At 44.8% G+C, this 16,999-nt stretch overlaps 1 protein-coding gene across 4 annotated transcripts in view; it reads right to left on the reverse strand.

The window, feature by feature from the left end:
• Positions 1 to 276: 276 nt before the first annotated feature.
• Positions 277 to 16,999, reverse strand: part of Klhl24 (kelch like family member 24) — a 34,698-nt gene continuing 17,975 nt past the window's right edge. For all 4 annotated transcript variants that reach the window (XM_006987776.4, XM_076548587.1, XM_076548586.1 and 1 more), the window contains 5 exons: positions 12,532 to 12,716; positions 11,354 to 11,472; positions 6,617 to 6,805; positions 4,923 to 5,111; positions 277 to 600 (listed from right to left, as the gene is read on the reverse strand). In XM_006987776.4, coding sequence (XP_006987838.1) covers positions 400 to 600; positions 4,923 to 5,111; positions 6,617 to 6,805; positions 11,354 to 11,472; positions 12,532 to 12,716 — 883 coding nt within the window. In that variant the 3' untranslated portion in view covers positions 277 to 399. The remainder of the gene's footprint in view (positions 601 to 4,922; positions 5,112 to 6,616; positions 6,806 to 11,353; positions 11,473 to 12,531; positions 12,717 to 16,999) is intronic.

Below are 16,999 nucleotides of genomic sequence, written 5' to 3' on the forward strand. Positions count from 1 at the left end.
TTTCTCACAGATGAAAAAGTATATTCGTAGGCCAATTTATTATTTTTTTTGGAGACAAGGTCTTATTTTGTAGCCCTTGATGACCTAGAACTTGTTATGCAGCTCAGGCTGGGTTCAAACTCAGAGGAATCCTCCTGCCTTTGCCTTCTGGGTGCTGGGATTAAAGGTGTGCACTACTATGCCAGGCTTTACCCACCTCATTTTAACACCCCTCACCCCAGTTACAGGAAAGGATTGATTACAGCTTGAAATATTGATATTTTGGGCAGAAAGGCATCAGGATTATTTGTTTATTTCTTTTTTTCTTTCTGTGTACAGCACAAAGAAGTATTCTCACTTGGTAGCTTTTAAAACTTCCCTCTTGGACTGGTGTGGCTTCTCATGTGAGGTACCCTGGGTTTAGAGCTTAAAGCATTTCTCGTTGTATCTGTGGATGGTCACACAGCCATGATATGACACTGGTCTGGGCATCGCTGCGACCCCTGTGATGATACTTGTCGCAGGGTCGTAGCAGAGGATAGTGTCTGTGGCTTCTCCATTTTCCCGTCTTCCACCCAGGATGTAGATCTTACCGTTACACACAGACATGCCGCAGTTCTCCTGTTTAACCAAACACACAGAGAAACAAACAGTTAACTACTGAAGAGAAAGGACTTGACAATAAACTGAAAAACACCAACATGCTTTAACACCGTTCAAGAAGGGGAGATCTAATATCAGCTCATCTGCCTTTATCTAGCACCTGTTACACGTGTGAGTGCTGGACATTCACAGGAATGGAGTGAGGGCCTTGTTCGTAACAGAGGCCGAGGTGTGAAGGGCACGGTAGACAAGGCTTTAAATTGCTTACTGCAGTGAGGGGACGCTATTATAATTATCACAGGACCAAGGATGGGGACACTAGTCCCTTTAGAGAGCCTTAAGGAGAAAAAATGAATGAGAAACAGCTGTTTGTTTGGTTTTTATTTTATTTATTTATTTTTGTTTTTTTGAGACAGCGTTTCTCTGTGTAGCTTTGCGCCTTTCCTGGGACTCACTTGGTAGTCCAGGCTGGCCTCGAACTCACAGAGATCCACCTGGCTCTGCCTCCCGAGTGCAGGGATTAAAGGCGTGCGCCACCACCGCCAGGCTTGTTTGGTTTTTAAAGAAAGGGTTTCTTTGTGTAACCTTGGCTGTCCTGGATCTTGCTCTATAGACCAGGCTGGCCTGCCTCTGCCTCCCGAGTGCTGGGACTAAAGGCGTGTGCCACCACCGCCCAGAGAAAAACAGGTTTTAATCCGAGTAAAAAAACCTCTGTTACTAGAGGTCTTGGCTGGGACACAGAAATGGAACCAGTACACTTTAGTTACTTCTACAGAATGAGATCCTTAGCCAAACTGTATTTGTGTGTCAATAATTATTAGGCAAAAGAAATATTCTTATAAAGAGGAGTCTTTAAAAACAAAAATACTGGGGCTTGAGAGATGGCTCGGCGGTTGGGAGCACTGACTGCTCTCCAAGAGGACCTGGGTTCGATTCCCGGCGCCCAACACACAGCTCTCTCTACTCCAGTTCCAGGGTATCTGACACCCTCACACAGACATACATGCAGGCAAAACACCAATGCACATAAAATAAAAATAAATAGTTAAAAAAAACCCAAAATACAGAATCTTACTAGTCTGTAGCCCAGGCTGGCCTTGAACCGACAACAATCCTCCTGTCTCAGTACCCACAACAAGTGCTGAGATAACAAACTTGCTTTCATATTTCTCCTCATATAACTATTCTAAACTTTAACAGTTTAAATGCTTGATGTACCGAGAAAGGAAAAGAAATATTCATTACTGACTCAAATATGCTCCCCGCTTACTTAAAAAATTCCTGAGAGACTGTGCGCCCCAGCAGGAGCACGTGTGGGGTTTGAGGTCAGGGGCTGTTCTCTGCTACCACGTGGGAGCCACTGGTCAGGCTAGCTACTGCTTCGTTTGTTCACTAATTCAGCAAACTGCGTTCTGAACACGAACATATGCAAGACACAGGGGAAACGAATTGCTAATTCAACAGTATCCTAAAGAAGGCTGAATTCCAGCACAGGAAATAACATTTCAAAATCCAGGGCGGGGGCTGGAGAGGCTCAGTGCCTAAGAGCACTGGCTGTTCTTCCAGAGGACCCACGTTCAGTTCTCAGCACCGGCACCGGGCAGTTCAACTGCCTGTTAAGTCCAGCTCCAGGAGATGTGATGCCCTCTTCTGGTCTCCAAGGGCACCTGCGTATGTGCGGCACACATTCACACAGACCCACAACTAAAATAAAATCTAAAAAGCAGCAAAGAAACGAAAACCAGTCCAGGGCAGTGGAAAGAGATGGCTTAGTGGTTAAGAGTGCTTGCTGCTATCCCAGAGGACCCAAGTTCAGTTCCCAGCAGTCATTCCAGGGGACCCAACGTTCTTTTCTCACACCTGGGGACACTCACACACGTGGCATGCACACAAATTCACACTCACACCCCTAACAAACCATAAGGGGACCTGGTAGAGGGCTTGTGGTTAAAAGGTGTTTCCCGCCAATCCCAACCACTTGTGTTCCATTCCAGGGCCCACACAGGGGGGTCCTGATGTTGTCCTCAGACCTCCACATGTGCTGTGGCACACATACGTATACACAAACAAACATACGTACACACAAACAAGTAACATTAAAACCAAACCAAAACTCCTAAGGGATCCTGGCACTGTAGTGGACAGCTGTGGGGGCAGGAGGATCAAGAGTTCAAGGCTAAGCTGGGCGGTGGTGGCACACGCCTTTAATCCCAGCACTTGGGAGGCAGAGCCAGGCAGATCTCTGTGAGTTCGAGGCCAGCCTGGTCTCCAAAGCGAGTTCCAGGAAAGGCGCAAAGCTACACAGAGAAACCCTGTCTCAAACAAACAAACAAACAAACAAAAAAAAAAAAACAAAAAGAGTTCAAGGCTAGGTCTACCTGGGAACCAGTCAAAAAACCAAAATCAACCAATCAACACAAATAAGCAGAAACTTTAAGGAGTACACGACTGCTATACTCAGTGTGAATACTGAGGAAATACACTGGGGAAAAGGTCAGTTCTAACCGAGATAACCTGCGTTTGCTGTTGGAAGATGAGTGGAATTACAAGTACAGAGGTAAAAAGCATCATAGGCCGAGGGATCAACACAAACCAATCCAAAACAACATGTGATCCGTACTGAAAATAAAAACACACACTTAATAATATAACTGGAATTAAGTTACAGGAAATGATATTGGAAAAACAATCAGCTGAGCATGGTGGCGCACGCCTTTAGTCCCAGCACTTGGGTGGCAGAGGCAGGTGGATCTCTGTGAGTATGGAGGCCAACCTGATCAACACAGGGAAACCCTGTCTCAAAACAAAGCAAAACAACCCCCCCCCCCCAAAAAAAAACCAAAACAAAACAAAAAAGCAACCACTTCTCAGCCGCTTCTCGGCCTTTGGCTAAGAGCAAGTGGGAAGAAAACAAAGACACGAGACATGAGAAGGTCTCGAACAAAGTGGGGAGGTTTGGGGTTCGTTCAGTAGGTTTCCAGTCAAGGGGACATAAGGAGATTTGTTTGGAGAATTCAACTGTAGCAAACCGGCTTAGAGAAGCTAGACTGGAGGACCGGACTCGGAGGACAGCTCCAGTGTGTGAGCATCCCTCTTTTAGAGACCGTGAAGAAACCTAGTAGGTGCCTAGGATGTCTGGACACAGACAGCAGGAGAGTAGGCAGACTACTTAAGCCTGCAACCTTGGAGCACCATGGCCGGTGTCTCACAGCAGGAGGGAACAAGGGTTAGACTAAGGTGAGCCCTGAGCAGCAAATGAGGCAATTCAGTAGCCAACTCGAGTTAAGGCAGGGGAAAGAGGCTAAGCAGCACTCACTGAAGACGGAGTGGAAAAAACAAGGACTAAGAAAACAACAGGAGAGATGCCTCCTGGTGACCTTTAAGAATGTGTCTGTGGAGGCTGGGTATGCGGCACATCTTTAATCTCCGCATTCAGGAGGGAGAGGAAAGTAGTTCCAAGCCAGTCAGGGCTACACAGTGAGACCTCGTCTAAAAAAAGAAAGAGACCGAAAGACAAAATCCAGCCAGCCAATCAAAGAAAGAAAGAAAAAGAAAGGAAGAACGGACGGACGGAGGGAAGGAAAGGAAGAATACCTTTGCGGGGAGCAGGCTGGCTCGGGGTAAGAAGAGCACTTCTGCCATCTGCAGAGGGCTGCAGTTTTGGTTCCCAGCACCCACATCAGGTGGCTCACAACCACCTGTAACTGAGGCTCCGGGAGAGCGGCCCCTCCTCTGGTGTCTCAGGGCACCACATCCCCGTGCACACACTAATATGAGGAGAGACAGAATCCCAGCGTCAGAAGCAGCATTTTGGTAGTCAAAGGAAGGAGAGCAGAGCCAAGAACCCAGGGCTGGAGCCTTTCTGGAACAGCAGAGATAAAAGGCCGCTCCGGCTTCAGGCGGAGTGTGTGGATGAGAGGCCTGAGCACAACCATTTCCTTTACAACAAAACGAACAGGCCTCTAAGCAGAGGCCCTCAGTCTGACCTCCTCTTCTGAAACAGGGAAGAGAAAGGGCAGGAGAACAGAACAAGATTTTGAAAAATGAAGTGAAGGCTGAGTGTTTTCAGTCAAAAGCCTAAATACAATGGAAGCTTCATGTTGGGTTGATTAAAAAGAAGCTAACCTTTGGGGCAGAGAATGGAGTTCAGTGTCGAGTGTTTACTTAGTGTTCAGGAGGTCCTGGACCCAATCCCCAGCACCACAAAAGAACTTAAAAGAATAAAAAACAATTCCTTGGGAGGGAGTTTAAAAATTATGAAATATTTGGAAAGTGAAATTCTAGTAAATAATCATGTCACTCATTTGCTCTTCGCTTCTGGTTGGCCTCTGTGCTGTTACCTGTCGGCTGAATGTGTTTTGTACATGCATCCAGTAGTCTTCCACGGGGTCGTAACAATACACCGCCTTGGTCAGTCCCCCAGCCACGTAGATCAGGTTGTTCAGAGACACGGCTGTTATGCACCTCTTGGCAATTGGGATAGCTGCACGAAGTAGCCAAGAATTGGTTTCTGGATCGTAAGATTGGACCTAATAATATAGAAAAATAGGGAGCAAGATGTCTAAAGAAATATGTAAATTTGCTTTAAAAATCTGTCAATATATAGAATCGTGGTTAAAAATCAAATGCCATTAATTCAAAAAATTAAATGAGGTTAGTCTGATTAATAAAATTTATGAATTAAGAAAATTCTTACTTTTTGGGTGAAGGATAAAACTCCTTTGATTGAAAAAAGAGAAAAATCACCAAAGAAAGGCTAATTTATTACCATCAAACAGAAGACAATAACAAAATAGACACAGATTATTTCCAAGAATGGCCTCCAGGTTTACTAACGTACACCAAGAGTAAGTCTTAAGTTTTTCTGAAATTGCTTTATGTAAGTTAATCATGTCTCCATCTGAATATAATTTTTCGTGTGTTTAGGTAGTCCTTACTGATAGGAATTCCAGCTATGCCCCCATGGTCTAGCATACCCCGGTGGGACACTCAGTCATTTCCAGATCACAGTCCTGTGCTATGTGGTCACGTAAATTGTGTGCGGCATGACCATGTGATCTATGCGCATGCGTGGAGTAGCCTCCTGGGCCTGTGTGCACATGTGCAGGCTGGCCCTTAAAAAGGCAGACCCCATGCCCCCCCCCCCCTTCTCCCACACGTGTTCTTTCAGCAGGCGCGATCACATCTATCCCTTTCTCCTTGTCTTAATAAAACTCGTTTGTGGAGTCTGTTGTGCTACGTGACTTTTCCTTACAGGGTAAGAACGCCGATAACAACCATCTCTCATTTCAGAAGAACGAGGCAACCTTGATCTAGTGTTTTTGGGTAGCTTTATCTCTTTACTGCCACCGTGCCCCCATGTGGGGGTCAGAGGACAACCCGCAGAGCTGGTGCTCGCCTAGCCCCCGAGCTGGGGACTGAACTCAGATCAGCAGGTTTGGTGGTGAGCACCTTGACCATCGGATGATATATTAACATTTAAGTGAGAAAATAAATGAATTGACTGATGAAATTCCCTATCACCACCAAACCAATTAGCCACTGGATACCCTTCCTCAGAATCACCATGGCGTCTCCGGAAATGCCAGGACAGCACACATTCTTCTGTCCCTGAGTTGAATGAGCTGCAGCTACTTTGGGCCATCCTCTGTTTATACTATAAAGGAAATCTTTCCTCTTCTTTTGTTCTAAAAACAAAAACCAAACTAAACCAAACCAAACAACCAACCAACCAAACAAACAAAAAACCCCAAAACACCCTTCAAAAGTTTAAAGGATGACCCAGCTGGGAGCAGACGCAGTATCGTTAGTGCCTTGACCTCCGCTCACTCCTTTTCTATGTTGCATTTAAATCCTGTAGACGACAGTAAAGGTCTGGCTGTATAATGGTGTCACTGTGGCGACTTGAAATCCAGTGCTTTCCCCTCGGAACAGGACAGCAGACCATTTTTAAAAGATCCCTCACACTTGGTGACCTAGCCAGCTCTCCCCTCACAGGCCACCGTCTCCCCTTGGTAAAGAGCACACAGCTTACCTTATCGGAGCAGGTATTGTCATCAGGTCCTCCGCCAATCACAAACAACTTCCCCACACAGCTGGTCACTGCAGGGGAGCTCACTGCTTCCTTCAGGGGCGCAACTTCCGTCCAGCGATTTGAAAAGGAATCGTAACACTCGACACTGCTAAGTCTGTTTTGCCCGTCATAGCCTCCGACAACGTATACCTGTATGTAAAGGGCAGGGAAAAGAATCTTCGCGGCAAGTCCAACATGCTTATCTGCTCACTTAGAATTAGAGGGTCCCTCTCATCTGAAGCCTTGACAGCTATGACTACAATGTTGTTTAGTCGAGTTTTCTGAGACTTTCATTTCTTAGCAACCCTCTGACTACTGCCATTACAGAGCCTTTTCTGGTACGTTCCCTTCAGCGACATTTTAATCACACAGGCAAACTGTGTATTTGTTTACCTACTGTATATACCTGGGCTTTGTCACCTCCTTTGAAGAACAAGTTTTTTACCATACCCACGGGAATAAGGTTTTTCAATTCTTATTCACTCAGCAATGAGATATTTGGTTATAAAGTAATAAAGCTATGCAACTACAACACCAGGTAAGGGTCAGTAGTTGAGTTCTAAACTTCACACCTTGTGACTTAAATCATCCACAATTTATCCTTCCGTGTGCTTCTGTATATCCACAGTAGCAACACCACTTCTAGTGCCCATTTCTCAAGTGTAGTGTGATCTTGTTCCAAGCAAACAAATAAACATGGTGCTAGAGAGATGGCTCAGCAGTCAGGAGCATCTGTGGAGGATCCGGGTTCTATTCCCAGCACCCACACAGGGTAATTTCAGCTTCAGGGGATCTGACACCTTTTTCCGGCCTTCAAGGGCACAGACATGTATATACATTCAACAAAGAACACTCAAACACACACAAATAATTCTTTAATTTAAAAACTGTAAATAATAACATAGAACATCCTCACATACTCTTTTTTGTGATTTCTGAGATAAGGCCTCACTCCATAACATAAGCTGGCCTTAAACTTGTGGCAATCCTCCTGCTTCAGCCTTCCAAGTCTGTGATTACTAGCATGAGTCACACCCAACAACGCCTGACACATAGTTCAACTTTGGAGATTAAATATGATCCACTCTACACACATACGTAAACAACAGACGCACACCATGGACACTGACGTTAAGATGCTTCTGGACTAAGACAATTGGAGTTTCTGCTGCTGCATTACTTCTTTCTAAATGTGTAAGGTTTCTGAGGTATTTTTTTTCTGGAAGCAGGGTTTCACCACTATGAAGCCCAAGCTGGTCTTAAATTTGCTATTCTCCTGCCTCAGCATCTGGGATTAGAGGCATATGCCACAAAGCCAGACTCATATTAAATATTCCTTAGTAATTCTTTCCTTTTCTAAGATGCTTCATTCTACTCCATCCTAAGTTTCTCTGCAGATTTTCTTAAGATTTATGTGTTTTGTATGGATGCTTGTCATCACAGCTGCCCAGGGGCTGAGAGAGGGCACTGGATCCCCTGGAACTGGAGTTATAGTTGTGAGCGGCCACGTGGGTGCAGGGAACTGAATCCACTCAGTCTGTAAAAGCAGCCAGTGATCCTGACTGCTGAACCATTTCTCCAGCCCCTATAAACAGTGCTTATAAATGTAAATAATTTCACAGGTCTGACTGTAGCCTTATTCTAATTTTCAGAATTGTTCCCGTGAGCTGTGTACTTGCTGTACGAGATGAAATCTTTTTTTAAATACAGTCTTTCTAAGCTTTCCACTAGTCTTTGTTGTTGTTGGAGACAGGATTTCAGACAGCTTAGCTGCTCTTCCACTCTTCATCCTCCTGCCTCAGGTGGAGACAGCAGAGCAGAAGTGTGCTACCATGTTTGTTTATTTATTCAACGAGATGGTCCTGCTACATAGTCCAAAGTGGCCTTGAACTTGACATCATCCTGCCTCAGCTTCCCGAGAGCTAGGATTCTATGGGCCACCATGACCAGCTTGCTTTGGTTATCATTGCATCAAACAACCTAACATTTGTCAAGTAAATTAAGAGTTCACTAACATATGGATTTTGAGACAGCGATCCTTTTTACTTGCCTTTCATGTACAGCTTAAATAATTAGAAATTATTTTTGTTATACTTCATTTGTAATATCTTATTTTAGCACTGACTTCTCCAGTAATCCTTTGTATTTTTAAAATTTATTTATCGTGTGCGCGCACGCCACTGTGTTATATGTGGAAGTCAGAGGACAACTTCTGAGTGTCCTCCTTCCATGGTGTACATCTCCGAGACAAAGCTCAGCTGTCAGGCTTGGCCACAAGCGCTCTTACCCACTGAGCCATCTTGCCGGCCTGTTTTGTCCTTAGAAAGAAAATTATTATCCTGTGTGTGGTGCTTGTGTGGAGGTGAGAGGACAACTTTCTGAGGTGGATCTCTTTCCACTGAAGTAGCTGGTGTGTCTGCACAGGTCAAAGGTCAAGCTTTTGAGTGCCAGTCGGAGCCGTCTACATTTTTAGAAACAGGGTCTCATTGTCTCCCATTGTGCATGCCAGACTGCTTGTCCAGCAGCTTCCAGGAGTTCCCCGGTCTTTACCACCCAGGTTGCCACAGGAGCACTGAGATTATGTGTGCGCTGCTGCTGCTGCTGCTGCTCCTGGTTTTACGTAGCTTCTTTGGATTTGAACTCTGATCCTCACACTTGTGTGGCAAATGCTTTACTGCCACTGAGCTGAAGTGACTGTTTCTTTTAAGACACTGGAGTGGGGTGCGTGACTGCAATTCCAGTACTTTAGAGCTGGTGGAAGCAGAGTCAGGAGCTAAGTCATCCTCAGGCGTGGAGCTGGAAGTCAGCCCATGCTTCTAGAGGTCCGTCACCAAAACCAGGGCTGGGTAGACGGCTACTCAGTTATGAGCGCTTTCTACTCCTGCGGAGCCTGGAGTCTGAATCCCAGCCCTCACACTGGGTGCCTCACAACTGCCAGGAACTCCAGTTCCAGGGGCTTCAATGCCATCTTCTGCCCTCCACAGGCACCACACACATGTGGTAGTCATATACACACATCTCAAACAAGAGGTTGACTTTCATTTAAAAATATTTTTAATTTCTCTAATGATTCAACATTTTTTCCTTGCGTATATTCACTGTATATAAGGATATTTTTATGTAAGTGTATAATATACATTGGGCTTAGGATTCCCATGCCCCACTCTGCTGTTATTTTTGTTATTTTTTTGAGAGAGAGGTATAGTCCAAGCTTGCCCCAAACTTGCTATATATAGGTCGGCTGGTTTAACTTTTGACCTCTCTGCCTCTGCCTTGCGAGCACCAGGATTACAGGTGTGTATCACTGTGTACCAGGATTACAGGTGCGTATCACTGTGTCCAACTAAGCTACAGCTCTGGAACTGTTCAAGGGCCTCTAGTGTCCCATACTGTGAAGGTTTCCGGACGCCTCTGTGGGGGACAGGGCGAAGGAGAGGCTGAGGGGAGGCCACCAGGGCAGCCATTCTGATTGGACTAAGTTCTGGTTTTCCATTGGTGGCTCTGAAAAGTGTCCTAGTGGAGCCCAAGATACCACATCTTCTCAGAAAGGGGTGCCACAGGCCAAGGGGAGACTCATTTCGCTTCATTTGAGGTGTTTTGGACAAGGTGATAAAGACGGCATTGGGGAATGGCTAACAGTTCCACGTTCCTCAGGAACAAGCGGAGCTTCTCTATCTGTTTAATGTTAAAAAGTGAGTGCAGTGCTTCAAGGGGGGCACTCAGGGGGATTTCTGAGTTCCAGGCCTGCCAGGCCCAAACCACTAACTCACAGACCAGTTTCAGATTAAATATGGTAGTTAATGGTTCAGAACCCAAATTGTAAAAAAAAAAAAAAAAAAAATTTGAGACAATGTTACTGTGTAGCTGAGGCTGGCCTGGAACTTGTGACAGTCCTGACTTGGCCCCACAAGAGCCAGGGTTAGAGGTGGAGCATCCTGTTTGGCATCCAGTTGCATCATTTTAATACATTTGTTAGCTGTAGTCTATAACAGATATCCTAGAAAACATGTTGGTGAAGGGGCTGAGGAAATGGCTCAGCAAGTAAGAGGGCTTGCTGTGTAAGTATAAGGATCTGAGTTCAAATCCCCAACACCCACATAAAAACAAGGCAATGTCCTGTAACAGCAGTGCTGTAGGGGATGGGGCTTGCTGGCTGGTACCCTGCCTCAAGGGAGTAATGTGAAGCTAGAGAGCAGGACATGTGACAACCTCCCCTGGCCTCCAGGTGTCACGTGTGTGAACCTGAAAATTCAAACATGCATCGCACGCACGCACGCACGCACGCACGCAGAGCATGCTGGAGAGTTTTATCCCCTCTTGCACAAATAAAAAAGGTTAAATAATACTACTTAAAATAAAACATTTTTCTGTTGATTGCCAAAGTCAGTAGAAGGGAAGAAGCTGTGTGGACTGCACAGACACTGGCCTGGTTTTGTATCGATACACCCTTCCAGTTCTTCTTCAGATTTGGATTCCAGTGTGTGAGAAATGTGCTGTACTGCCACAAATTTGAAATCGGGAGAACAAAATAGCTATTCAAAAAGCACAGTGTCATATTGTTTATGTCTTTAGTTTATCTTGGTTAGGAATGGAAGGAAATACCACTTGAAGCCAAACACCCCGAGGGAAATGCAAGCCGCAGCTGCGGCATTTCTTGTGGACATGCCCCAGCAGTAGTAATAAAGCCGTTTCTCTTACTTTACCAAGGAGGACAGCCATTTTGTGGCGCCATCTGCCTTTATTTAGAGAAGCAACTCTGATCCAGATATTTAGCTGTGAGTTATAAATCCAGACATCGCGGCTGTTGATTCTTCCACCTTCAAATGTAAAACAGTGCACATTCGGCAACGTCACTAAATATGACCAAGAGATCTATGCCACTAACACATAGGCAAACAAAGCAGAATTGACCCATCAACCCGAGAAGTTCAGAACTAGCTCAACCAAGGAGAACCCTCCAGCTTCATGGAAATGGTCACACAGAGCAGGTTTAAATCCTGTCAGCTATTATCTTGAGAAATAATGACCACAAGCTCCATAAGAATAAGATACAGCCAGTGAGTTTTACAAACCATGCATCAGATAACTACAAATATTTTAAAGATGTTTTAAAAACCATACAAAATCAGGTGTATGTGGTAGTGTCGTTCACTGGACAGTAAAACAATCTGCAAGGCTAATTAAGTTATTTGTCAGTCAGCAGGCTTCAAATCACAGATCCCAGATATACTTTCTGAAAATATGTCATTTTTTTTCCGAATTTTAGGACATCACACATAGTAAATACGTTCAACTCAAGGATTTTATAGAAAAATTTTAATTGATTTAACTTTGGGAGAAAATTTCAGAAAACAGGCAAATTAAACATGTACTTCTGACTCAATTGTTTACAGTGATACTTTAAAACCCAAAGAGATCAAGTTAAACCATAATTAGGCTGGAGAGGTGGCTCCACAGTCAGAACAGCTGCCCCTCTCCAGAGGACCTGAGCGTTCCCAGCACCCCATGGAGCTGACAACTGCCTGTCACTTCAGCTCCAGAGCGGATGATCTCTTCTGGCCTCTGCACGCACGTGCACTCGTGTGTACTGTTACACACACACACACACACACACATACACACAGACACACACACACAGTTAAAACACATATACTCTAAGCATTTGTAAAAGCATTTCAAATACCATGACCAAAAGCATTGTCTGGTAGATCTTTTGTAATTCATTCTGGTTTTCAACGGCAAAAGGTCTTTTAGTTTTGTATAAATTAGTTGGTCTGAAATATCCATTTCACACTCAACAAGGTATTATTATTTTTAAAGCAGTCAATCTGTACCTAAATGAAAAATAGTATCTACTGTAATAATTTTTTATTTACCTGAAACAAGAATATCATTCCTTAGTGCACAGACAGCATACTCTGACTTGGTAAATTCTGGAAGCTTGGCCAAGGACTTCCATTCTCCTGTTACTGGATCATAGCACTCAGTGTATGGAAGATTAAATCCTCCAACTCGTTCACAGCCCCCAACCACAACGATCACCTCTGAATAGCCAGTAGACCTAAAATAATTATTGTTAAGAATGCAGAGATAATTGTAATACATTAAAATAAATTCAAGATTGTTCAAAGACTTAACAACAAATAATATACCATGACAGGCAGTTTATTCTTACAGATGTGTCAAACAGCTTAGGCTGCCAGTTATTTATTTTGACAACATTTATTAGTGACATCATTACCCCACAGACAATATCTATAAGGATTTTTCAGGTTTATGTGCATGTTTTCCTCTGTGTGTGTGTGTGTGTGTGTGTGTGTGTGTGTGTGTGTCTGTGTGTGTGTGTGTGTGTGTGTGTGTCTGTGTGTGTGTGTGTGTGTGTGTGTGTGTGTGTGTGTGTGTGTGTGTACCAGGTATGTGCTTGGTGCCTGCAGAGGTCGGAGGACAGTGCTGGTATTGGATCCCCTGAACTGCAGGCAGGGATGGCTGAGAGTGTGGGTGCCAGGGACCAAACCCGGGGCCTTGGCAAGAGCATCAAGCGCTCTTAACTAATGAGCCATCTCTCCAGCCTGGCCCTGCCATCAAACTTACTTTTTAAAATTTTTTTCTTAAAGATGTCTTGATTATAGCCCAGGCTGGCTTAAAGGTCATGATTCTCCTGAGAATAAGCGAGTGATGGAAGTGATTACAGTCACCAAACCTGGATTTGGGTTAGTTTGTTGATTTAGAGACAGGGTCTCACTGTGTAGGCCAGGCTGGCCTTGAACAGAGCTGCCAGTCTCTGCCTCAGGGGTGCCGATATTAAAGGCAAGGGTCACCACACTGACTTTACGGTTTTGACTTCTGAAGCCTTTTGTCACAGCACTAGGGCCGGAAACCAGCTCGTTGGGCTTCCAACGCGAGAACTTTACCATGCTTCATTGCTGCTGATTCTAAAGTAAACCCGTAGTTTACGTATTTTAGAGTATTTCTTCAGAAATAAGTTATTTTATGTGCAAGGTACTCATGTCGTCCAGATAGGGATAATGAGGTAAAACAAAATTAAAAATATCTGTAAGTTAAACCACTGCAACACCCATGAATGATGCACTGGTTAAAATGGAGGTATGGGACTTAAACCTTACAGGGACAGAACAGTTCTTGGGTCTGTAAGATATGATATCATCGGCCGGGTGGCGGTGGCACTCGCCTTTGATCCCACACTCAGGAGGCAGAGGCAGCCTGGTCTACAGAGCAAGATCCAGGACAGGTACCAACCAAAACTACGTGGAGAAACCCTGTCTCGAAAAAACCAATATATATATGACATCATCAATTCACTGTGTTATCTAAAGACAGACAGTATTGGCCAGCCCCAGAATAAGTAAAAGAATAAATCATAATCACAGACGTATTTGCTGCACCCTTTCAAGTTACTGTCTTAGCAACATTGACTTGAACACTGCTGGTTTTTGGCAAGAAAATTTTTATGTTGGGTGAGAGTTTCTCAAGCTACCAGCTGTACCAACTTCGGTAGTGACCTGATATAACAATGCTGAGCAGGCGGCCTTAACATACTAACCTGCCTGCTGGCTCTCCTCTCTTCTCTTCGTGTGGTACTGGCTTGGAACCCAGGCCCTGTGCATGCTGGGCAAGCATTTGGCCACTGACCTAAATGTTCAGCCTTATTAGTTTTTTTGAGACAGGGTCTCACTATTGTTGCTCAGGCTGCCCTTGAGGCTGTGACCCTCTGGTCTCAGCCAGACTGGAAGATAAGTGAGTTAATCAGTTTTTCGTAGTTAACATTAGATCCACCCTACAGACAATCTAATCTACTTATTTTCTAAACCTGCGAGGACACAGGATTGAGTCTGTGTGCCGGGGCCTTCTGCGGGCGGCTGCACCAGGCAGGCGGCTTTTATAAAGAAATAGATGTAGTGACCAAGACTCAAAATGTTTACTTTTTAAAAGCATCAATTATTTTAAAATTTATCATTGGGAACTAACAATAGATAAGTTTAAATACTAAGCTACATGATGCTCATTTACTTAAAAGTTAAAAAGTTCAGCCAGGCAGTGGAGGTGCCCCAGCGTTCAGGAGGCAGAGGCAGGCAGCTACTTATGAGTTCAAGGCCATCCTGGTCTACAGAGCGAGTTCCAGGACAACCAGGGATACACAGAGAAACCCTGTCTCCGAAAAAACGGAAGAAGGGGGAGGGGGAGGAGGAGGAGAAGCTGTTGTTCAGAGATAATGTAAACGTGTATGGGGTCTGGGCATGGTACCACATGCTTCTAATCCCAGAACTCTGGAGGCAGTGCCAGAGGGCTCATAGGGAGCCAGGGCTACAGTGAGGCCCTGTTTCAAAACACAAACAAACAAACAAACACAAGATATAAATGGACACGAGGTCAAACGGCCTAGTAACGAAGAGCTGCTCTTGGCCTTGATCAAGGAAGCATCTTGCAGTGGGTGATGGTTAACATAGAGATTCGTATCTGGTTAACATGCTGGGAACAAGTGACTACTAAGTGCAGTCTCCTGAATGAGGCCATCATCATCCCCTTCCAAGGCTCAGAGAACACCGCAGAAGGAAAGAATCAGGAGTTGGAGGATGGGAAGAGTGCTGTGTAGCATTATTTTCTGGATATGCCACGCTCTAACAATCCTGAACACACAGCGGCTGTGGTTACCTGGGCAAGATTGGACCCTTCAACACTCCATCATGGATGGAGGAGGGGCTCATAGGGCTCCCTCCTTCCCTGAATGGCTACTGGCAGTTAATGGTGGTCACAGGAGGGAAAGTCATTTTCTTCAGTAGTATAGTCGCTGAAGCTGCCCAAGTGCCAGTGGATCCCCCCACCCCAGGACATGGCAGTGGAGGGGCTGCTTGGGAAGAGGGTCAGCAGAAGTGGGGGAGGGGAAGAGCAGGCGATGGGGTAGTGGATCACAATACACACTATAAACACGTGAACTTGCCAAATGTAATAAAACCCAGAGACAACAGGGCCAGGGAGATAACTTAGTGGCAGAGAACATAGCTAGCATGTGGGAAGTCCTGGGGTCTCTCTTTAGTCTCCTCCACCCCCCGCCAAAAAGTAATAAAAATAGAAGAAAAAATGCTTTATTCAAGAGTGTAATCCCTGGGAGGTAAGAATATGGATAAGGCTGTTTTGTTTTGTTTTTTCCCTTTTCTTTTCCTAAGTTTTCTCCAACTGGTATAAAGTACTAAATCCACGTTCTACCCTACCCCAGTTTAAGAAAAACAAAAGAAAAATATCATATCACATCTTATAGGTGGCACATGTACTCACAGATAAGCATTAGAGAAACCAGGACTGTTATACACACAGGCTTTTCTCTTCAATGAATGTGCATACCTGTTTTCTACCCAGAAGGTTGGAGTGGATGTTGTTTATAACCTGGTGTCTTTTACAATTATGTAGAGCCAGGCTTCACCAGAATCTTCCAGACTCCCAAGCATGGTTTCTCAGTCAATAGAACCCATTCTCTCTTTTTTTTTTTTTTTTTTTTTTTTTTTTTGAGGAGGTGGGGTCCAAGACAAGGTTTCTTTGTGTAGCCCTGGCTGTCCTGGAACTCACTCTGCAGACCAGGCTAGCCTTGAACTCAGATCTGCCTGCCTCTGCCACCCAAGTGCCACCACCACCGGCTGAACCCATTCGTATGAAAGAGGTTCCATTTACTTTGCAAGAGAGTTTACTATTATGGTTATTACAAACCCTTCCTCCCTAGACCCTAATCCTGAGCACTGTCAGTCAACAGAACCCATTCTTGTGCAAGAGTTCACATGTACTTTGCCAAGGACTGATATGGTCATGCCTTAAGTTTTGTTGTGATAACTGTCACACGGCAACTTCCTTCCAACGTTGTACTGTGCTTAAATATGTCAAAAATAAACTGCTTGGGGTCAGACTCCTTGCACCTGCCCAGCTAACCACACCCTTCTTGCCTCTTGGGCTTGTTTCTCTCCTGGCAGTAGAGCTCGAAGAGACCCACCCCCACATCGCCTGGCTATCAATGGCCACCACTGGTTGTCTCCTCACATGGGTGAGGCTTTCAGTCAACACCTTTCTGCTTGGCGAGTCTACTCCGATGTGGCCACAATGTTGTTCCATGTCTTAAAGTTCATTCTGAGTGACTGAACCAGTAATACACCAATGCCAACCTGTGAGTTGTTGTTTTATCTGTCTCTATCATTCTATGTTATCAACATGTATCAATAAAGATGCTGGGGTGAAAACCTGCTAGCTCAGAGAGGCAGAGAGCACCCAGCTGCTTCCTCCTCCACCGTCTCAGAAAGAGAGTTTTCTCCTAGGACATCTTTAACAAAAACTCTCCCAAGTGGA

Source organism: Peromyscus maniculatus, chromosome 12 (assembly GCF_049852395.1).
Source record: "Peromyscus maniculatus bairdii isolate BWxNUB_F1_BW_parent chromosome 12, HU_Pman_BW_mat_3.1, whole genome shotgun sequence".
Classification (NCBI taxonomy): domain Eukaryota; kingdom Metazoa; phylum Chordata; class Mammalia; order Rodentia; family Cricetidae; genus Peromyscus; species Peromyscus maniculatus.